The sequence below is a fragment of the Xyrauchen texanus genome, chromosome 30, assembly GCF_025860055.1.
Source record: "Xyrauchen texanus isolate HMW12.3.18 chromosome 30, RBS_HiC_50CHRs, whole genome shotgun sequence".
NCBI classification, from domain to species: Eukaryota; Metazoa; Chordata; class Actinopteri; order Cypriniformes; family Catostomidae; genus Xyrauchen; species Xyrauchen texanus.
This window is the reverse complement of record NC_068305.1, coordinates 34,681,036-34,705,784: the sequence shown is the minus strand read 5'-3', so window position 1 is coordinate 34,705,784 and position 24,749 is coordinate 34,681,036. Positions and strand designations below refer to the sequence as shown.

The 24,749-nt window shown below is 36.1% G+C and overlaps 1 protein-coding gene across 1 annotated transcript in view; it reads right to left on the bottom strand.

The window, feature by feature from the left end:
* Positions 1 to 24,749, bottom strand: part of LOC127623828 (mannosyl-oligosaccharide 1,2-alpha-mannosidase IA-like) — a 143,297-nt gene that overhangs the window by 101,261 nt on the left and 17,287 nt on the right. The window contains exon 2 of the mRNA XM_052098375.1: positions 9,453 to 9,549. Within this exon, the coding sequence (XP_051954335.1) occupies positions 9,453 to 9,549 (97 nt within the window). The remainder of the gene's footprint in view (positions 1 to 9,452; positions 9,550 to 24,749) is intronic.

Here is a 24,749-nt window from a genome sequence, read left to right as displayed (position 1 = left end):
ACTAGCGACTGACGCTAGAGGCTGTAGCCTTTAGCTTCATCGTTACCGCTGAAGCTGGTACAAATCTAGTTCAGAGCGGGTCAAGCAGGAATGGTTGAACTCTCATGGTGTACTGGATACCAGTATGTCACAATGATATTTAACAGTGACAACATAACCATTTATGAATATTTTCCATTCAAATAAATGTTAGCATTTCACAATTCATGTAAATTGAATGTCATTTTACAGTGTGGGTCATAACCATATAACTGCAACATATACAAGTGTAGCAAAAGGGCACTTTAAAAATAAAAATCAGTGATTGGATCAATATCGGCTGATCTTAGTGGATGAATATTTTCTATTCAAATAAATGTTAGCATTTCACAATTCATGTAAATTGAATGTCATTATACAGTGTGGGGCATAAACATATAACTGCAGCATATACAAGTGTAGCAAAGGGCACTTTAAAAATAAAAATCAGTGATTGGATTGATATTGGCCGATCTTAGTGTAAAAATAATAAAATGGTGATCCGTATTGTTCTCAGATTTCCTGAACAGTGCAGCACTATAGGAAAACAATGGTAAAATAGTAGCCTACCTCATGTGACAGTTATAATAAGGAAAATATACTGTATAACTGTGTTCATCAATGAACTCCGTGGACTGACACAATCACTCTCTAATCTGTGCTTCTAAAGCAAAATGCCTCTCTTCAAAATAATTAGACTAGTCATTACAGCCGATGCATGAAGACCCATATTTCTCAGTGAGAAGCTGCTTGTAAACACATCTTCCAATCAGCAGGAACTCCTAGAGCCTGCAATGAAGCTGGATGATAGGCTTCAGCAAACACAAACAAAAACGTAGTAAACCCATGTACATCAAAACCAGGCTATGATGCTGCCAAAGTGGTTGTGGGAAAAATCAGACCGGAGGAAGCCTTTGGCTTGGCCCTGAAAAAGGCTGAACGTGTAAACACTAGTCCAACACATCTGTCTGCTGCATCTAAAATGCATCAAACAATTCAGTTCCAAATATGCTTCAATTTGTGTTTGCCAGCAGGCAGCCAACTGGCACAAGGAAAATATACACTCAAACACTGAATTCATTAACTTCAAATAGATATACTCGCTGTATCAGTCACAGCTAACTTTAAATTTCATACTGTTCCTCACACAAAGCTATAGTACAACTTCAGATGACTTGCCTTGTATCCGCTTAGGAATCCTTCCACAGTATATATGCCAAAAGCTACATGTCAATGGGGTAGTATGTCTAAATCCTTAGTTTTCATGAAACGTTAGGTGAGAAATACGTTAAAAATAACTAAAAAATAAATACTGAAAAACCACTAGTAAGGTGGCAATTTTATATATATAAGTGCTATGTATTGTATACCAAAAAAATGTATTTCTTGTAGTTTAATTGTACATCTTTATCAAAGTCAATGTAAATTATTTTCTGTATTGTTTTCATTATGTCATAGATTCAGGTATTATGCTTTCATGGTACTTTTTTGGTAATTGTGGATCTTGACAGTCCCAGTCCTCTTGGAGAAGGGTGGACAAGGTATTCTTCAAAAATTCCCCTTCACCACAGGTTCAGTACTAGGTGAAGTTAAATAAGAAGTCATATTCTGTTAGGACCGCTTACGCCAACTGAGTGAAGAATTCAAACTGATTCCTAACAAAGACTCATTCATTCTTTCGGCAGTTCTTGCTGCAAAACAAAATTCCCAGCACCACTGCTAGCCACATTTTATGCTGCTTCTGACCCACACCCCAAACACGCAGCTCAGTGTGTGACTTTTGTTGGGTCATTAATAGGAGTGGGGCTATATACTGACAGAACATCACGGTTCAGCGGCCACTATACTAAATGAGCACACTAGGGCTTAACGCTGGATTGACATGCTCTTCTTTCTCTTCCCTCCCTTTCCTGTATATCTATAGTCTTCTACAATTTCAAAAGAGCTTTTTTTTTTAATTGCATGGCTCATTCTGTGGACCAACATAGAACGGTTTTATTCACCATGGAAACGTTTGCTTCCCAATCACAATCAGACTGGTGGATATTATGGGGAAAAATTTCAGAAAAGGAGAGAAAAAAACGTTCCCAGTGTGTTTTAAGGAAGTGGTCACGAATGAGAAGTGTGGACGTGCAGACTCTTCATACTGTACCTTTGAGACTTCATTAGCCAAGGTTTTGTCTATGTCGCTATTCGTTTATTATACACTGATCCATATTAAATCCCACTGGAGAATCATTTTACTTATCTTACTTTGCTGGGATAGTCAAGTCAAGTGGTTTTTATTGTCGTTCAACCATATACAGTTAGTACATTACACAACGTTCCTCCAGGACCATGGTGCTACATAAAACAACATAGGACAAACACAAAACCACATGACTACACACACTAAATAACATACCTATATAAAGTGCACATGCAAATGTGTGCAAAAAGTATGGGACAGTACAATAAATTAAAAAAAATGAACAGGACAATAGTCACAGTGAGAGACAGTGCAGCGCTGCTTTTGTCCTAACTTCAATCCTAGAGCACAATGCAGATTTGACTCTCTTAAAGAGTCCGAGTGTATGCGCAAACTCTCACACATGCTAATCTATAGATTCTAAGGGCTTACTGATTTTTTTATGGTTGGTTAAACTTAATTCACTTACTGCCACGGAGGTCAAATATGGCAAAAACTAAACAAACCCTGCACACATCTCAAAGAAAATTAAAATAAGACCACCTCTATGCAGCATTAAATAGACTTAATTTAAAAAGCACATGGCAACAATATCACATGTCCAGAGCAGACTAGCAGGCATAATGTCCTGACCAAGCAATTCCATACGGTTTATGATGTGCTTCCTTAAGCATCTGGGGAAAAAAGGACCACAGTCTGCTCTTGATCTGTGAGCCAAAGCCCTGTGGGTTGTAAAGTGCCTGCTCAAAACCACCCAGTTGATCATGACTTCCAGTAAGGTCTTACATAATGTCTACACTGTAAGCAACCAATGTCTTGACGTATTACAACATAGAAGTGTCCAAGTCGCGTGTAATCTCAAAATGTTAAATGAAGGCATGCTCACATATACCTTTGCACGACTTTGCATCTTTTTCGTGTGATGGACTTCCACTGGCGAAGAATTTCCCTCGCAGGGAATTTCGCCGTTTGAAGGTATGCGTGACCGTGCCTTTAGATGGACAAATCACCTGTAAGCTCAATAGTACAGTAAAATGTGTGGAAAAACTATTGAACTCATTGAACTATTTATATTACATGACATTATATACTAGACACATCACAAGCTGGCGTGAACCTGCTTGAGAATTTTTTGTATTTTTCAAACGGACAAAGAAAGGTGGCTGGAGTAGCGCTGCAGTGTGTCAAAAATAGAAATCAGACATCTGTCAACTGAAGCCACATTGTGACATGCTGCAGGGCATGTTTCCAGTGTAGAAAGCTCTATTGTTTATATAGTAAACAATTTTCTCATGTCCAATATAATGCTGCATGTTGTAGTGTGTTCCAACCGGTCTGTATCAACAGCTTACATCTCACTGAGGAACCAACCTCAACAGAGATGCACAAAACAGTCTATAGGTAGGTACAAAACCCTGACCAGCAGATTCTAGATTATCTTTTATTTAGAACCAGTATACCACTAATCCAACCTCTAAATTTATAATGCCAAAACCTGCCTGACAAAATGGAGCATAGTCTCAGCATGTGTTCAATGGTCTCTTATGTGTCCATAAACCACTTTACTATTTGAGAAAATGGAGAGCACTCAAATGTGCCTCACAATGCACGGCCCTAAAAATGGTCTGGAAGTAGTGGTGTGCACGAGAGCTGTCTGGCATTGACTGACATGGGAGATGCTTTACAGTGTGTGTGTGTGTGTGTGTGTGTGTGTGTGTGTGTGTGTGTGTGTATATATATATAAGGTTGAATCACAGATGAGTGGATGTGAATATACTTGTGTAATACTTCACACTCCTTACCGGGTCCTCATTCTGACAGTGTGTGAGCCAAATAAATTAAGACTGTATATTCTACTGGCACTTCCCAGGCAAAATTATGGAAGTTAATCAAATCTGTGCTGTAAATCCCCGGCCTGCTCACCCACTGAGTGTCAATTGACTGTGGAGTTTACTACACAACAGCAGCACATTAGATCTGATAAATCTTTCATAACACAATGTCTCGTTCTTGATGCTTTAATGTGAGTGTGGTTAAGTACAAGGATTTGTACGATTTACAAGATTATCAGAATTAATTGAGACACTGGGTTGACTCAAACAAATTGTACACTGTAGGCAAGAGGCTTCATTCAATCGGAAATAATATTTTTTAATGCCTATATCAGCACTATATCAGATTATCAACAGAAGTGAAGCATAAGCTAATTTAAGAAGTTATGTTGGATCTCATTTTTGTTTCAGTAGGTGCGTTTCCATGGACCCTAGTTATTTGTGCATGGACTAGTAGAACAATCCGAATAAAAAAAGTCTAATGTAACCATGTCAATCGGAATGAATTGGCCAAATCCAATGTAAACTTCATTCGGTTTGTTAGGGGTGGAGTAAACCTAAAGTTTTGAATCACAATACACTAAATACAAATGAAAAAACACATACTGTAAAAACACTTGCTGTGCATCCCGAGATAACAGCATTAAAAAATATAAAACTCCAGGGAGGCATCCAAAGCATTGTTTTCATTAGTGATCACCTCAGTAATTCAGGTGTGAAATATTTAGAACAGAACCACAAATTCTGCGTAATTCCTCCTCAATTAAAATGTATGTAAATTCAAGCCAGCTGACCCATAACCAAGGAATTTTGGGATAAGGAACGATAGTTTTGAAGGAAAACATATGATAATACACCTTGCCATTTTCACGATTGATCTGATTAATTTCATTACGATAAAAAATAAATACAAGTATCCATGTAAACGTAGCCAGTGTCTGTCACACACTGCCTCTCGTGGCTTATTGCTTTATTGTAACACTGTGAAATGTAATGATATTCATCTCACGCTCTGCACTTTATACATGCTAAATATGCTCCACAACTGAAACTGAATCGTGAACCACTCGCACAAAGAATCCTCTCTGCTGGATTATTTTGAAATGCGCCAAAATAAATGTTTTTCAAATGCACATGATCACTCTTACTAAAATTTATAAAAGTTTTACAGCAGTAACATTAACTGTATTAGTTTTGTATTAAATGTGCTAATCAATTTGGTGGAATTTATGCGTTTTCTTATTACAAATGTGGCAGGTGTAGTTAAAGTTTTTAAATGTGTTTAGGCTGATATTTTTCATTAATCATTTTCAGCAAATGAAATATTCTCAAATATTTTTATGAAAAAATAAGACTCACTGTATATATAATAAAATATAATATAATATTATAATATTATTATATTCTGACTGTTTGCATGAGTAGAACACTTTACTGAGTTGGGACATTGTAGGTGAAAATGCTTGTTTCCTACTCTACAATAGATATTGTTATCCTTTCATCAGGCTCTTAATAATTAATAAAGTAATCTTAAGGAATATCTGAAGGCAAACAAGGTCCATTTTTGTAGATAAGTCTTTGAGGTCCAGACATGAAACCCCTTCATGTATTTGCTCTTAAGGCAAGACCATGGATGGCTTCTAATTTTTTTGGTTAGGTCAATGTACCTAGTCTTTAAAAAAATTAAAAAGTAATTATAGAAATAGTGTTAATTCAATTTAGTTTGATATCACATAGCACCTTAAACAATTCTGCATTGAATTCAAAAGGTTCCATAAACTTTGATGGTAAAAAATTATTTGTATCCAAGGGCTCGACATTAATTATTGTCCTTGACCAGGACAAGTGGAATTTTGACTGGGCAAGTTAAAGAGAACTTGACTTTCCCGACTGGACAAAAAGCCTGACTAAAAAACATCAATAACGAAAATGAGCTCAAGAGCGAGGGATTGCGGGGATTGAGCACAATTGAATCATTCCCACATGTTTCACGTTCATAATGCTGGGCATTCCCTTAAACGCATCCCTTTCTCTCCCTCTCGCCTTCTCTCATGCAGCGTTCAGCAGCTTGTGAAACAGTGCAGTGGGGAAGTGCTTATTTACTGAACTTTACATATAGAAATTGGCATAAACCTGTTAATTGGACATGCGAATGCCGTTGTATCACATCTCAGTAAGCGAGCGATGCAATAAAACTAATCAATCCGGTTTATAATCAACTAGCTGTCTTCATCTCAAGTGCGCAACGTTGGAGCAATCTAATTTATCCTCATTACATTGTGGTGCTACCTCATAGCTAATACAGCAAGAAAGGCAGAAATTGCAAAAAACTTTTGTGTAATGCTACCATCTGTAGAGTGAGGAGAAACGTTTAAAACAGACAAATGTATCGTCCTGAAGACCCGTGACATCTCTCATCTTTCTAGAGCTAAACATATCTTTAAAATATACGCTATATTAATATACATTGTTTCTGATTTAGCAGCAAGGTTCTCTCTGGATCTTATCTGTTAATATTTTTTATGCATTTTGTCAATATTAAACAGCCATTTTTAATGCAACTGGTGAGAACTGACTTGTACTCTTAAAGATAATTTACACAACAATGAAAAATTGGTAACACTTTACAAAAAGGTTCCACTTGTTAACGTTGGTTAACTACAGCATTTAACATGAACTAACAATAAACATTATTTTACACCATTTATTAAATCACGGTTAATGTTAATTACAACATTTATAATGCATTTTTTAAATAAAATGTTGTACATTATACAGTATGTTAACATTAGTTTATGCACCATGAACTATTTACATAGTTTTTTGTACTTCAAGGTGCTGTGGAAAATCAAACTAACTTAAAACCTTATTTCTACAGGGCTAGTTATAATATTCATGAGTAAACCACTGGACTGAGCTTCTATAGGAAATATGTTTGCTTTATACTCCATAAAAGAAACTGTTTTTCTTTTATCAGACTCTTAATAATTTAGGAATCATTGTGATTCTAGAAAGTGAAACCAAGCCAGTTTGTTTCCTATTATCAAGCATCAATAGAACAGGAAATATATTTAAATGTTACACATGACTTTCTTCATAATATAAATTCTACATTGTAGCCTACTTGCCCTTGTGTTTACCATAGTTAAGACATGGATTGCTCCTCAGTTGTTAGTTCGACTTTTTCTTTCTTAAAAAATAAACTGATAATGTTTTCTTAAAAAAAAAAATCTTAAATTATAGCCTAAACACTAGTGTTGTCAAAAGAACCGGTAGTTCGGTACCAAGTTGATACTAACATAAAAAAGATACGACGATTCCATTTGCAGACTTTATCCAGTACCGGTGCACAGTATGACGGGCACACAACTGCTTTAAAATTACATTGAAATGGACAAATAAAATTGTGATATTTCCTGGTGTGATTTATTGAACTGCTAAAGGCTGCAATCTTAGTGTGGATGAGCTGCGTGCTTTAAACTAATGTATAAACCCTACCGCTCAAAAACTGGAAACTCCACAGACATTGAGAATCATTCACATTGTATGAGATGACAAAGCAGGGCACTCACCCACTGTGAAGCGCATATTACATGTAGACTATATATTTATATAATTCAAATCACAGCATTTGTGCTTTTATAACAACTCAACTCTATTTAAATAGCATTCAAAACAACAGTCTCGACCAAAGTCAGAGTAATAAAATGCAAAACATAACAGCATTTCAAAATTACCACATACACAAACACCAGTAATCTAAAATACAAACACTTCAAAACTGTGTCCTACATTTAATTTATCAGACTCAAAAGGCCAGTGTAGAGAGATTAGATTTCAGACATGACTTAAAAGTCTTCAATGACCACACTGGGCAGTGTCCCAAACTGTTTATCCATAAAAGTGAAGCTTCCCGCAAAAAAAACACGTCATAATAAAATGTAGTTGCCTGAAATTGAAGAAATTGTGACATAAATATATTACAACTGTGTAGTAACATTTTATATTCACTGTAATAACAATACAAATAATACTAATAATAATAATAATAATAATAATAATAATAAGCAATATAAATTTGAAGTTCTATTTTCACATGTTAAAACTTTTAGGAATTAATTGATTACAAAACATTTTGATGACATTAAATTAAACTTTAAAATGTGGAGTTATGAAAAATAATAATCGTTTTTAAACTATACTTATTAAAAAATGTAAAACAAAAATGTTTTAAATAACTAAACTGGTGTGTTCAATAGCACATTATCATATTAGCCTATTTTTGCAGTGGTATCGAAATTGGTATCGAGAACCATAACATTTCACTGGTATAGGTAGTGACTACTGAAATTTTGGTACCACGAAAACACCACTAAACACATTTAAAAACGTAACTTTAATACAACTACCACAGTTGAAATTGAAAAAAAAAACTATAAATATCAGTAAGGGTGTGTAATTGATGCTGGTGCAGGGTTTTTGATGCTGGTGCAGGCTTTCCTCGTCAGTGCTGTTCAGAATGTCAGTGCTGGAGCCATTTGTAATGTTTGAATGGCTCCACAGCGCTTTAAAATAGAAAATGTTCTAGTAGAAATGGTCACATGAGGTTTGTTATACCCCATAGTATTGAGGGAAGCCCAGTTTAATCGTGCATGTGATCCGCTCCGAGTTGTCATGTCACACCGGAGCTTGCATTTCGAGCGAAGCCTAGTGAACATACGCGAACATGCCTGCTCCAGTGCACACTAGTAGGAAAAGAGCACATCACTTGCGCGAGAGATTCTCGTGGATCTCACGACATGTGGTACAGGTCTTCAATCACCCCGCGCACATCTGCGTACCACATGAGAAGCATTGTTAGCGCTTATTCATTTTGTTTTTGCCGCTTTGTCATAAAATTTGCATAACATTTTCAATCCAGAAAAAAATTCCATTTCAAAATTAGTATGCTGCTCACAACCTGCACTTTTGATCTTCAAAATAGAAATGGGTCAAAAGGAGACAAGCAAAGGGAGCACAACATTTCTTTATTCCACATTAATGTGTAAGTAGCACCACAAAATATCAAGGTATCATTAAAAAATATAAATGTGCCATGTGGCCACACCACTCCTGGTCAATCCAGTAATATATTTTCACAAAAAATCATCTTCTTAGTACACTTGAAAAGCTGAAATATGTAAGCATAAATCCAGACCGAGCTTGCGAAGTCAGGCGGGGTCTTACTGAAGCACTCAGAATGGGGCGAAATCAAAAGCCTTTTTGATAGAGGTCACAAAACCACCTGCGCAGCATTGATTGGCAGTTCTCACCGCTAACCAATTTACTGTTGGTAGGAGATGAGAATCCGAGGGCTGTGTACGTGCATGAATCATAGTTTCATGGTAAGAGAGGCTCTCCAGACAGATACTCACCAAACAGATTGCTGGAGTGGCCCTGCTTGGAGACAGGACGCAGCTCATTTGAGCCCCAGGCATAGCGCTTATAATTGTCCCAAGCAAACTGCATCATCTGAGGAGAGAGTAACAGACAGATAAAAGAGGTTACATTTGTGACTTGGTAATCATTTTGATTGGAAATTCCTTATTGATAAGCAAAAACTAGTGACAAACCGATATATCGGTCAAACCGATTAATCTGCCGACATCTGCCCGGTTTGCGATTATCGGCCGATAACGGTGTTCACTTGGCCAATTAACAGAAGAGTTAACTTCCGCTTATGTCAGCTCCAAATCTACCAATAGATTAGTCAATTGACAGTCAACACTTTCTGATTTCAAAGTTTAAAAAAAAATTATTTCAAGTTTATGCACATTTGATTCAATATTGAGTAAGTGTTTGTTTTACTTTAGAAATTGTGTTAACTTTAGAAATTGCACATCTGATTTACTGTTGTTAAATTGTATTATCTTTATCATCATTTATATCGGCCATCCTGCTCTCTAGATATCGGCATTGGCCATTGAAAAACCCATATCGGTCAGCCACTAGCAAAAACATGGACAATCGATTATGGAAGCTCCTGTACATGTACATCAGTGGTAGAAAGCTTAATTAAGACAACATAACCACCACTGTAGTTCACCACAAGGTGAACCAATTGTTTCTGTATGTCATATCTAGGTATTAATCTGAAAACACTCTTAATCTCAAAGAAATTAAGTGAAAGTAAAGGCATCACATTGGCTATAAAATAACCTAAAGTGATGGCATCAAGTGCAGCCATTCTCCATACAGAACCTAGTGTCACTAAACAAAAAATTATTAATTATGCAAGTAAATACCTGGACAAATAGCAAAACATTTAAAACAACTACAGTATTTACTAATGATGTGTGCAGCGTAGAGGAAATAAAAATTAATAAGTTGATTACTTTATTCACTACAAGATGATGATGACGATTCTAGAGAAACTATGACTGAAGAAGGGTGACATAGTAAATGGTCTGTTAAAATAATCTATCTCCAGTTTAGTCATCCAAAAAGCTTCAAAGAAAGAGGTTTTAGACTGCAGTACTTGCTCTCCCCAGGGGTGCCAGTCAAGAGAAAGAGACCTGTTGTTCTCTCTGGAGAGTGTCAGACAGCACCACAGAGGGAAAAAAGCTCTTCACACACTCCTCTGTCTGGATGAAGTCATTTGCATCCTCGACAGTCATCGAATAGCAGCCAACTGGCTCCAGTGAAATTAGATCAGTTTATCGACTGCTGGCCTAACTTTAAGTGTGTCCTAATCATGAAACTCGCTTTGCTTTCAAAGATAGCCACTCGACACCAAATACACTGATTAAAAAAGAAAAGATAAAGGAGTAGTAACAAAGTATTTAGCTGAGGAGTTCTGGCTCCAGATAAGCAGGAAGACCAAGAAGTCCTGCAGTAGTCCCATCTGGGGCACTCTGGGTGGTAACCACAGAGAAAGGAGGGAAATAGTCAGAAACTGCCATTTATTCTTACTAGTGCTTCCTGCACCACTATTCAGGAGCATTATTGTGGTGCTGCTGCTGAATTTGCAGGCCCACAGAAAAACTCATTATATTTAGTGGTGTACCGAACAGGAAATTTTTAACACCAAGATCGTTTTTTTTTAACACTAAGATCGTCCGATATCAATTTTTTTTTGCCACACTTTTGCTATTTATATTGTGATGTTATACGTTTATGCCCCACATAGTAAAACTATGGTAACACTTTACAAGAAGGATCTATTTGTTAACATTATTTAACAACATTACTGTAGTTAACATTAACTAATGACCTTAGTTACAACATATACTAATGCATTTTTCAAATCAAAAGTGGTATTAGTTAACATTAGTTAATGCACTATGAATTAACACGAACTAACAATGAAGAATTGTAATTTTATTAACTAACATTCAATATGGCTGTAAAAATACATTGTTCATTGTTTGTTCATGATACCGAATACATTAACTAATGTTAACAAATGGAACCTTTTTATAAAGTTATCAAAATTACATAAAAATTACATTCACTGTCAATTGCTAACATTTATTTGTTTTGAAATGGTTATGAATAGTTCTGTTGTCAATTTCAAAGTGATTATGACATACTGGTATTTCGTAAAAACCAAAATAAAAAATAAGAATAATATAGCCATTATAAGCTCTAACACGGCTCCAGTGGAAAATCATTCATATTTATGATTTGTTTACGGTCTTTAGCGTTTTGCTCTAACACAAATCACTAATTATTAAGCAAATGCTTGTAGACATTTTGCCGTTATGTTAATATAATTGCTGTGATTAGTGGAAATGTGACCAACATTAATCTGATTTAAATTGGGATTCTCACAGAATAGCACTGAGATGAGTGACTGATGGGGCTGCAACTAAGGATTATTTTGATAAATCGACTAATTTAACGATCATTAGAATGATTATTGAACTATTCGGTCGATTATTGCAATGATTAATCATTAGCTCTAAACCAACTATTCAGCTTGTGCCTCGACTTAAAAGTAGGTATGGGCACGAGTACTCGAGGACTCTGGCACTAGGACGTGGCAGCAATAATCGGTCATGAAAACGATGATGAATCAAGTATGATGTGACTTTTCACTTAATTAGAATAAAGCTAAATACGCTTTATTAACATGTAATGGAAGAACTAACTTAACTACTTAATGGATATTATTTAATAAATACCTCCCTGCCCAGCGTGACGTAACACACACCTGCATCTCGACGAAATGAATGAAGATATCTGCTCGAGTTTCCAAGTTAGATATCTGATATAAAGTGTAATTCTGTTGCACTTTCCTCAGTTGAGGTGGAAATTCAGACTCTGAGTTGAATGAAACGCTTCATGAATCACAGCAACAACAATACAGAGCATCGCGGCTTTCCTCCCAAGAGCGAACATTTGAACATTTGTGCGTGCGTGTCCAAATGTAATTGAGTAATCATGCTAAATTGCAAATTTGGTACTAGAAAATCACTTGCTATTATATCAAACACAGTTGAAACCTATTTGCTTTGATAAACGAAGCTAAACATTGTCTTTATGTTTGTTTTTGAGTTGCTACAGTATGCAATAGACTGGCATGTCTTAAGGTCAACATTAGGACAAAATCTCTATAAATTCATCAGTCAATCATTGTTTTGAGGAAGGAAGGCTATGCAATGCTTGAAATTGCCAAAAAACTGAAGATGTCATACAAAGGTATACACTACAGTCTTCAAAGACAAAAGAAAACTGGCTCTAACAAGGACATAAAGAGATGCGGAAGGCCCAGATGTACAACTAAACAAGAGGATAAGTACATCAGAGTCTATATTTTGAGAAATAGACGCCTCACATGTCCTCAGCTGACAGCTTCATTGAATTCTACCCGCTCAACACCAGTTTCATGTTTAACAGTAAAGAGAAGACTCAGTGGTGCAGCCTTATGGGAAGAATTGCAAAGAAAAAGCCACTTTTGAAACAGAAAACAAAAAGAAAAGGTTAGAGTGGGAAAAGAATCAGAGACATTGGACAACAGATAATTGGAAGAGTGTTATGGATCTTAACCCCATTGAGCTTTTGTGGGTTCAGCTAGACTGTAAGGTGCATGAGAAGTGCCCGACAAGACAGACACATTTATGGCAAGTGCTACAGGAAGCGTGGGGTGAAATATCATCCGAAAATTGTTTCATGTTATTAATGTCCTGACTATACATTTTGATCAGTTGAATGCCACTTTGGTGAATATAAGTACCAATTTCTTTCCATAAGAGCAAAATCTGTACATTATTCCAAACTTTTGGCCGGCAGTGTATATAATTAACACACACACATATATATATATATATAAAATTATATTTGGGGTTAAATATTACCATTTTCTTAATAGGTTTCATGAGAATCACCCCAACATGGCACTACACATATGTTAACTGCTTCACCACAGCTTAAAGAATAATCTTGTGAGGTGGCACTTTCCAATGAATAAGAGCTCTTATAGCTCAACTGGTAGAACAAGGACCTAACAACATCAGGGTCATAGGTCTGATTACCAGAGAACACACAATCTGATATACAAGTAACTTTGAATAAAAGTGTTTGTCAAATGCCTAAATGAAAAGAAATTAATCATTCAAACTGATTCACTAATCAATTTTAAATCAAAACAAGAATTATCAGAAGAATCAAAGTGATTTGCCAAGTTAACTGACTACCTCACAGAACCACAAGACCTTTTGTCTTTTCACTTTTTGTCAAATCCTACTTGAAATGATCAGAGAACTGCTGATGTTTTTTTTTTTTGATATGTGTACATCAAAAATCTGTTTATAACCAAACACAGATTCTGCTTCATAGAAATTTCTTTCACGAAGAGGATTTTAATACCTGCAAATTCTAATATGTTCAGCATAATCCTATCATGAGTGGATGTGCCGACAATCTGTCTGCAGTGTTCTGAATGAGCAATTTCCGTCTGTCAGACAATAGCGGGTGCCAGTGACGTCAACAATCAACATGGTTATGGCCCACATGTGATTACTGCAGTGGCAGTGTCCAAAGGGTTAGGTTAGAACACGGTGCAGACAGTACACAGATCCCTAGACAACCTTCAGAGGCTGAAACACAAGCAGAGGGGAGCATAAGGTCTGGCATACGGAGTGGCTTACGTCATACGAGCTGAGAGGAGAGGTGCCACAAGGATGCATGGAATGGCAGTTTTGATATTCTTCCCCTCACACAAGTCTGTTTAGAGCACTGTACCTCCCCAGATGCATCTTAAAGAAAGGCATCTTACATGCTCTGGCTGACAATACACCCCACAGACTGCCAAACAGATCCGACAGCAGCTACAGAGTTGAAGTGCTCCTAGAGGATCATCTCCTTCTCGGAATAGGCTACATCGGAAATAGGGTGATGCTGAGTGTCAAAGTCATAATACAGCCAAAAATAAACATGCATAATGCAATGGAAATGTCTAAAATGTTAAGGTTCATGAAAACAGAGACATTTCAGTTTATTAACCAACTTAACCAATTTAAAACAACAAAATAAATTTGTCAATATCTAACCAGAGCTCAACAATGAAGATGGCTCTATCGGGCCAGTGCTTCATTGTCACACATTCTTACATTCGCTAATCTTGAATGTGACCAAGATCAAACTTTTATTCTATGAGCAACCATCCACTAAGGGGGAAAATGCTTTTGCAACCAAATTACATGCTATCCAACTAAAATGTATATATTTGGCAACTGGCTGGTAAATATTCATATTTCACTCACCAGTAATTGTGTAGTAGCTATAGTCGTGAAATATTCAGCAGCGAGATCATTTCGCTGCGTTCAGTGTAAAAGTTGTTCCGTGTAATATGTGTCCAAAGACGAGCTCCACACGACCCATTTGTGATTAGATAATTTCTCTTTTAATACAATTTTTGTTCTCCACACTCCGTTGATGATCAAAAACAACTAAAAATAACCATTTAAATTCTAATCACGCATTGCAGAGATGAGGTAAAGCCATTCGAGTTTCTCTCATTAACATGTGCTCATCTACAGATGCTCTTTACAGAAATGCCGGTTTTATTAGATACAGTACCGGTTTTAGCACATGTTCAAAAAACAATAAATACTTGTAAATAGTACAAATTACGCATTTAAACAAAACTAATTTTAAAAATCCAAAATATCTGGAAATCTGTATCTATACCCAGCCCTACACCAAGGTCACATTATCTAGCTGTCTCAAACTTGAGGTTGTTTAAATTGTCTTAGAAGATTTAGTAAGAATGGGTTGAAAACTACAAACGTACAGTATCATTAATTTTTAATTGTTTCTGTGAAGAAAAATTATAATATTATTTCTGGCACAACTGTATACATTGTTAAAGTTTTGTGGTGGGGCCAGTGAAAATGTTGGAATTCTGAACTATTGGACCAACAGGGTCAACATGTTTTTTTTACTTCCCGTTGAGCACTGCCATCCTTCCTCGTTCTTTTATATTTGTGCTTAACGTACCATTTGCATAGGGAAAATGGACTAAGGATAAGGACTCTTCCTGTCTAGAGGGAAATGTCAAGAAAACGGGGTTGGTATAGTGGACTAAATGGGGAAAATGGGATCCAAGAACATTCAAGAATGGATCTTAAAAAGTTGGGTTTAGTTAGGACAGGGAGGGAAGGAAATATGGGAAAAGGACTGTGTGATTTTGGCAGAATAAAAAAATGGCAGCAATTGGGCTTTTGTAGTTTTTAAATAGAGAGAGACAGAAACCTACAATCTGTAGACAAGCAGCTGTACTGAAAACTAAAACTGAGCCACAAACCTGTTTTTGCAATCGTAGTGGCATGTAAAATTCCTTGCACATCTCCCACCTTGCAAAAGCCTGCATCCATATCTTTAATACTGTTGTGGCTCAGTTCTGTCTTTTACCTTGTGTACGTTAATGCTATGCTATGCTCTCCCACTCAGAGTACATTCTGTTGCAACAACTGCACCATAACTCTGCAAATTCAACCACTCCTCCAGTTCCCGGTCTGCCCATGTTCCCTGATCTGTCATCAAAATACCCCTTAATAAACCTATTTCCTTACTCCACGAGGGACCAATATATGCTGAATGTGCTTTTTCCCCTGTTGAAGGAGAACAGCAGTGTAAAGTAGTTTAAGACTTCAAAACAGCAAGTCTGTAGTCATAGATCTGTATTGGTTCCCAGAACTAGCATTGACAGCTCACTGTTTCTCTGGAATTGTGATCTGTTATGCATAAATGCATGGAGTGTGTTTATGTAAAAGCATCCAGTTGGATCAATACCAGGTATTGAGTTTTTCTAATGTTCATTGACATCAGGCCAAAGGCAGAAAGAGCCTGACGCCCACTGAAGTTCATAGAAGAAAATAGGACAAATCTAAAAAGCCAAAACCTGCACAGTTTATGGAGGTGCAAGACAACTTGATGCATGAATGTCATTAAGATGGATGTCCTCTCATTACAGAGGCTGACAACAAAGCATCTGTCTTCCTCAAAAGTGCATACATTCGAAATCACCAAGCACATTAGGAAAATTCGTTTTAGCATAAAAATCTAATCAGCCTTACCTGGGCATCAAGCTTTTACGTTATCAGCACACACACAGTTCTTGTCCAGAACACTATAAAATCAACTTTTCAATCAATTTTTCATCTAGTGATGCACCGAAATGAAAATTATTGGCTGAAACTTCTGGACACACTGGGCCGAAAACCAAAACCAAAAAAATGTAAATATCATTATCTATTAGACATTGTTTGGAATAATTTAACAAATTATAAATGTTATTATTAGGGATGCACTGAAACCAATTTTTTTTATAACTACACATTCCAGTAGACAAAGAAGAATTACATAAAAAAAGAAATGTGTAGACTGTTAAGAAAATCTTTATTGATAAATACTCTACTGTAAAGTACTACTACTACTCTATAATGCAGCAGCAAAATAGAATATCACATTACTCAGTCAATTTAAATACTATAGTAATTTTTAATATACTATATTTGTTATTCTTTTTAATAATAATTATAATAATTATATAAAACAATAACTTTTAATTATGGCTTTTATTTTGGCAGAAATATTTAGGAGAGCATCACGAGCTGTGCATGCTATGTGTGTTTGTGTCAACAACCAAAGCACTGTATATTTATTTATAAAACGCATCCTTTGCGATTTCAAAAAGTATAGTATGCTTCAAGAGACTTTGACTATACTGCACAAGTCATATGGACTTTAATGGTGTTCTCATGCATCTTTAATGCCATATTGAAGCTTGACAGTAACGACTATGATGCACAATAACACAATAATACCGGAGCACAGGAAAATGCTTTTTATTAATGTGCTAGTGACCAAGAGATCACATTCCCTTCTGGACTTTAATGTGCAAAATAAACAAACCTTTTCCCGGATTTTAATGTAATGATTTCTGTTAAAATCTTAGGGCTTTTTTTCTCTTTTGGACAAAATAAATGAAAATAGCATTTAGTCATAGCATTTTTGCCAGCCCAAATTTTGGTTCATCCATTATTTCATCTTAACAAAGCACTATGGTTTGGAACCGAGAACCAGTTATGAACAAGAACTATTTTCTTCTATTTAAAGTGCCGGAACCATATGATTTTCATGGCATTCAGTTCCGTTCATGGTTCCCTAAAATACAAAAAACATCTTCCTGCAGCCATAGTGCTGCCTCTCTATTGAATCTACAGCGCTAAACACACTGGCGCAGCCAGTGTTGTCCGATGAACCTGTTATTTTAAAACTACTTTGCGAAACGTAGCAGTTCATAAAATAATCCTACAGTTGTGGAACACGCTTTTAAAAGAACTGCATAAAATTAATTTCTAATTTGTTATAAATGCTCTGTTGAAATCTGAAACAGGCTGCTGAGGGGAGTAAATTCAATAAGAACTGCATTTCTTATTCCCAAACATTGATCGTTAACTCTTTCCCAGCCAAACACGGAATTTTCTGTGTTTTATGAAAAAACGCTTCCCCGCCAAACACAGAATTTTCCGGGTTTCAGTGTTTTAGGTGTTATACGGTAAGGAAGACCCCTCCACATGTTTTGAAAGAGTACGCAACTCTTTGATCAAAGAAACAGACTGCGATCGTCTCAAACATGAAGAAGTGGAGTATTGAGAAGCTCAAAATATCAGACATAAACATGCCTTTTTATCAGCTTTTTGTCTGAAATGTTGATTTTTGACAAAACCGACCTCTGTTCAAGACGCAATAAAAAAAGAACAAATGAAGATAAAATAAAATCAGTTTTTTTTTGCCTAAAAGCAGAGGCTCAGATCTTTATTGTGATATATAGCATCTTCATATATTCATGGAAGAAAATATTCTGCGGGCCATTAAAGTTTAGCGAAAATCGTCAAAAACCCTGGCGGTGGCTGGCAACTTTTTTTTTAAAACGCTGGCGGGGAAAGAGTTAATGGAACGGTTAAGAAATCGGAATCATTAAGAGGAATCAGAATTGAAACCAGAAACTTTTTACTCCGTATGATTCCATTCCCTACAAAACAGGTTTCTCTGTTTTCCTCTACTTGCTGACACTATTTCAGATGTTCCTAAGGTGTAACATTTCATTGCAACTCATTTGACTTGCATATTGCAGACAGTAAAATATCTGCCATTGGGTGTCATGTGTCAGAGCAAAAGGCACAAATCAATTGCTTCATTCAAAGAATTTATATGACATCTTGCGATGAATCTAGGCAAATCCATGTCATCTATACAGGCTAAGGCGTTATCTTCTGCTTTTGAAATCCAGAAGGGTCTTGTTACTTAATTACAACCAGCACTGTGAGAAGAGAGTGTATCAGAGGGATTGTGAGAGAATTAGGATTATGAACTCCAGTCTGTCTCCTCTGCCCGGTTGTACATTCTTACACAGTTTCAGATTCTTCAGCAGCTTAACGTTCGGTAAGATCTTCATCCCTTCTCTCAACACACGCAATCTGTTCCCAGCAGGCAAACAGTTTTGCTCTCATTTACAACTCGTTGTTTACTGCCTTGGTGGTGCTGTGTTTGAAATCCATGCATGGCGTTACACCACAGCAGCTTAAAACTGATATCAATGAACAAGGAAACGCATTTCCATTCATCACATGGTGTAACTTGCCAAAATGCATCTACTGGGGCCGGAAAAGCCCAGCAGAGGTATCTGTATCCCCTCTCTATGGGAGAGATACTGTGAGATGATAGGACAGGGAGGAGCATACAACAGTACCTCCATCCTTCACATAAAACTCAGAAAAACACAGCACTCTGCTCATAAAACATATTACTCATCTATCCAGCCTGCACCACGAGTGGCCTTGGCAGTCATCAAAGAGGAAGGAAGAACAATGTGTTTTCCAAGAAAAACAGGACCTTGACCAATGTGAAAGGAAATACAAATCATAATGGTGTATGGCTGGATAAATAAACGGGCAAAAATGAGTTGAGGTTTGAAATGTTGGGCTCGGTGTCGAGTCAACAAAAATATGTGCGCCTATTTCTTGCTTTTGCAACACAAATTGAGAAGGAACTTCCTGTTTAAGCTAGACTGTTTACTCGACCTCAGGGCGTCAGAGGTCAAGGCATACTGCTGTGAGACTTATCAACAGAAAACCCTGCCAGTGATGTACTGAAGAGGAAATATTTCTGATGTGATTTAAGTGATTTTGGTCCGAATAAAATTGGGCTGCACAACTAATCGAAATACAATCGAAATCACAAAATGACCTTGTGATTGTTAAACAGCAAATGGCTGCGATTTAATTAAATAAATATATAAATAGCCTGCTAGTGCTGTGCAATTCAAAGTTCAAGTGAAATGCTCTGTCCTGTCTGTACGGTGTTTACTGCATTACTACATTGTTTTGTTTCACATAGTCAAAGTAACATATGAACTCGGTGTTCTGTTCTGTTTTCTCACGAGCACGGAGCACGTTATACATTTTAAAGCAATTCAGATTCACTTTAATTTCACTTTTGCATAATTATACTGTATATATGGTCACTACAAGATAAAGGGATAGTTTACCCAAAAATGTTAATTCTCTAATCATGTTCTCACCCTCATGCTGTCTCATATGTATGACTTTCTTTCTTCTACAGAACACAAATTATGATTTTTAGAAGAACAACTCAGCTCTGTAGATCCATGCAATGCAAGTGAATGGGTGCCAAAATGTTGACACTCCAAAAAGCACATAAAGGCATCATAAAAGTATTCCATAAGACTCCATATCTTCAGAAGTGATGTGTAGGTGTGGATTTTTTGCTAGAAATTCTTCTCACTGAGAAGAATGTGAATTACCAAAAACATTCATGTGAAATGTATCCGTTTCTCAACTAGTTTAAATCAGAAGTTTACATACACCTTAGCCAAATAGATTTAAACTCAGTTTTTCACAATCCCTGACATTTAGAAACATCCCCCACTTTGGTTCAGTTAGGATCACTACTTTATTTTAAGAATGTGAAATGTCAGCTTTTATGACTTTTTTTCACATTCCTAGAGGGTCAGAAGTTTACATGCACTTGTTAGTATTTGGTAGCATTGCCTTTAAATTGTTTAACTTGGGTCAAACATTTTGGGTAGCCTTCCAGAAGCTTCTAAGTTACTTGAATTTTGGCCCATTCCTTCAGACAGAACTGGTGTAACCGAGTCAGGTTTGTTGGCCTCCTTGACTGCACACACTTTTTCAGTTCTGCCATAACATTTTCTAAAATAGAAAATGGTTCCTAAATAGAAACCATTGATGCAACAGTAGCAGACTTAAATTGAATGCTGTAATCGTCAGTTTTCACGGTTACATAATTGTGGCAGCCGTAATCGCGATTCGTTATTCGATTAATTGTGCAGCCCTACCTTTAATTTTCATATCCAAATAATACAAACCATGGCACTGGGTATTTGTAGATGTAGGAGGAAATGTTAAAATGAGGAGCACATTATTCAATGTTGTGAAAATTAGCTACACAGAAGCTCATCATGGTATTGTCCACCAAAATAAAAAACTCTTTGGTTTAACTGGACCACAGCAACCACATGTGCAAGTCAATATTCATAACAGAAACGTATTACTTATACTGTATAATAATACTAGAAATAATAAAGAGAGTTTGGTTCTTTTTAAAAAGGACTCAAGTGTAAACTCTCAAAGAATAAGTCTTTTAATTAGCAGTCGAACATGAGCAAACCCCAAAATTTTGGTCAAAAGGAATCACTTACTAGTTCTTTGTTATCACTAGTACAACAAATTAAAGAACAAAGGATGCATTTTGGATATTTAATTGAAGCACAATCTATGCATTTGCCTATAGATGAAGTTACTGTTTACAAACATATGATTTGCTCTGGCACTTCCAGGTTCTTTAGGTATCCCAGAAAAAAACTTTCAAAGGGGGCTTCATTCAAAGTGAGCTAAAATGCCCAAAAAGTGCCATTTGAGTGGACTGAAGCACACCATTTCAAAAAGACTTTTGGATAATGAGGCTTTTATAGATTTCCATCAAGATCAATGGATCAGAATAAACTCAGGATTTGACATTATGATAGTTCAAGAATCTCCATCATAGATATCACCCCTGCACTACATTTCCAAAGTGCAACCACTGTGACAGATATAAGGGCAAATTTGATCTAAAATATGATGATATTCTAAGAATAAAACCACCATATACTGTATGATCTAGTACAGTACGCATGGGGCACTGCCTCACTGCAGTGCACACTGGCTACTTGAGAAAGGATATAAAAATTACAATACTTTTCAAATATGCCTTTGCATTTATTTTGAATGCAGTAATCAGCTTGTTTAATTAAAATCAACTGTTATTAGGTTTGACAATTGAATAAAGCATGCATTTTCTGTATGTGGACCAACAATTTAAGCAGTAAAGATGATAGTAATAATTTTTTTAATCTATGCCACATTTAGCAGGCTTAGAATTGTGTTTAACGCATGACAATGTTTATTTATCAACCTGTCACACAAAAAAAATAAAAAAATAGAACAGGCCAACTAATTCAAGTTAAAATGTTCTGTTTCTTTTTTGATATTTTAAAATGAACCTCTATATTTTCCCCAGAGAAATCATATAAATAACGTTTACTAACATCAGCAAACATTATTAGATTATACAATACATAAAATTATAAAAAATGCAGCGCTTCACATATCCACCATTAAAAGCTACTGCTCTAAAGAATGTTTTTTCATCAATAGCATTCTTATGATACCACAGAGAATGATAGGAAACAGGCTAAATGTGTATTATTTTCTGGCATGCTTTAAAGCTATTCTGCATCAACAGTACACAAAATGCATTCAATCAATATTCACAGTGCGACATAACGATGACTTATACCAATGAGCTTCTGCCTTGATTCTTTAATTGACATATGGACAAAATATTACATTGTGATAGAGTAGGTTCATGTGCGCTTATCCCGACATACTGGAAGGCGACATTAATTCCATACAATAATTGTACATTTATCAAGCATTCTTCACAATGAGGATATTATCATAATGAAACAGTCATTTTACTGATGAAGTTTTCCTGAAAATGCAGACAAGGTGACAGAGCATGCAGTACTGCTCAATTTAGTATTCAGGGGAGTGCACTCATAAGCAGATTACAAGGTAAGTTTGATACAATGGTCTACAACTGCATAGTCAGCACAAGATAGTTCACACAGAAGGAATGATGGGATAAGCTTCTACAGAACATACATAAATAGTCAAAAGAAAAAAAATGCAGCTTTGTCTTTAAACATTAAATTGTTTTCTGTGTTTTAGTTGCTTGTGCAAAATTCTTGGGTGACTGATAATCGAATTATATTTTGTTGTTTGCGTCGTTTTTGCATTACGTTTGATAGGGCTCAAGGAAAATGCTGCAGTGGTGGTGAACGGACAGTTTAGAGCAGCTTGACGCTGATTGATTGTCTTCAACTGTGGATGTACCAAAAGTACCTGTCCTTTGGTACCAAGTTGATAATTTTTTTTAAATAAATAGTATTCTTTTCAGATTTAATAATCACAGTTGGCCATATTATGGTTTCAATTTTCAATACGTTTTCAAATTGTCATAAAATTTAATCCGGAATTTCCCAATCTCAAAAAAATGCAATATGGGTCACTTAATTCCGCATTTTTCACAGTGCAGAAATCATAAGTCATTTTTTTCTCGGGCCGAACAGTTCTCGTCACAAAACGATCTGGGTTAAGGTTTCTTTTTCCACTCTGGTACGTAAACAGATCCGTCTTTAGGTGACAGCATGAGAGGTTGGAGCGACTACAGCACGCTATTAAGGATGATCACATATTCCAGTTTTTAGGAATGCTTTTTTTCCCTGATTTTATTCTGCTAACAAACAGCAAAGATACAAAGCATGTCGCAAAAAAAAAAGCAAAGAGAAAAAGGCATGAAGTATACCATAATTTACTGTGGGCTTGTGTTTCCCATCAGACACGGACATGCAGAAAGGTAAAAGTTCCCAACCTAGCTAAAAATTTGATTTATTGAAAAAATGCTATACAAGTATTATATGAAAATAGTATAGGAGTATATCTTGATGCATTTTGAGTTTAAACGAGCAAGTAATCTATTAACCTGATGAAAAAGGTATGTAGAAAAATAAATGTTGTTTACAATAATATTTAAACCATCATAATAAAATCATGAAGATAGACTTAATGAGTGACCATGTACAAAAGCTATGCCGCTAGCAAGGCTGAGCACTGTGGAGTATGGTTAGATAACCATGCCGAGAATACCGGGCCGAGAGTGGTTTATAATCGTGCAATGTCGAACCGTGCTCAAGTGGAAATGCTACTGTAACCATTGCGTACTGTGCTCAGAACCATTCAGTTTGATGGTAGAAAAGGGACTATAGTGTCCCACTAATTCCCCATTCCCTTTGCCATACTATTTCCCCCGTACTATGAATAGAGGAACACCAAGAATGTCAAAAGTACTACTTGGTAACAAATAAATACCTAAATTAAAACATGTAACAATACCAGTCTGTCTGAAGTAACGGTAATACACAGTACAAATTAAGTTCAGTACCAGTGCACACTGACAGATGGCTGCTTTAACTGTGCACTTACGTGCACTTGTGCTGTAAAGACCTTAGGACATACTAATCCTAATATTGTTTAATATGAAGGAAGGAAGGAAGGAAGGAAGGCATGGGGGGGAGGTTGAATAAAACTTGTAAAAGGGGGGATTTTACCTTACAGGGTATTTTTTTTTTTCTATTCTTACCATATAAAATGGCAGTGTCATACTTCTGTTATAATTTAAACAATTAATTCAATTTGAAAAATTGCATGTTTCAATAATTACAAAATTATATGATATGTGCATTGTTACTGAATTTTTTTTCTTCTCATTCACATATTTCCAAATATTTTGGCTACTAAATTAACATAGTCTACAAAACTAAAGCATATACATAGGGAGATAACAGCATTTCTCCAGATTTGGAAAGAGCAGCTTAAAGGGATAGGTCACCCCAAAATGAAAATTCTCTCACCATCCCACATCACAGCCATCCCAGATGTGTATGACTTCCTTCAGCACAACGCATATGAAGATTTTTAGAAGAATATCTCAGGTCTGTAGTGATCAGATCTTTGTAGCCCCAAAAACCAAATAAAAGAAACATAAAAGTAATGCATATGACTCCAGTTGTTGTATCT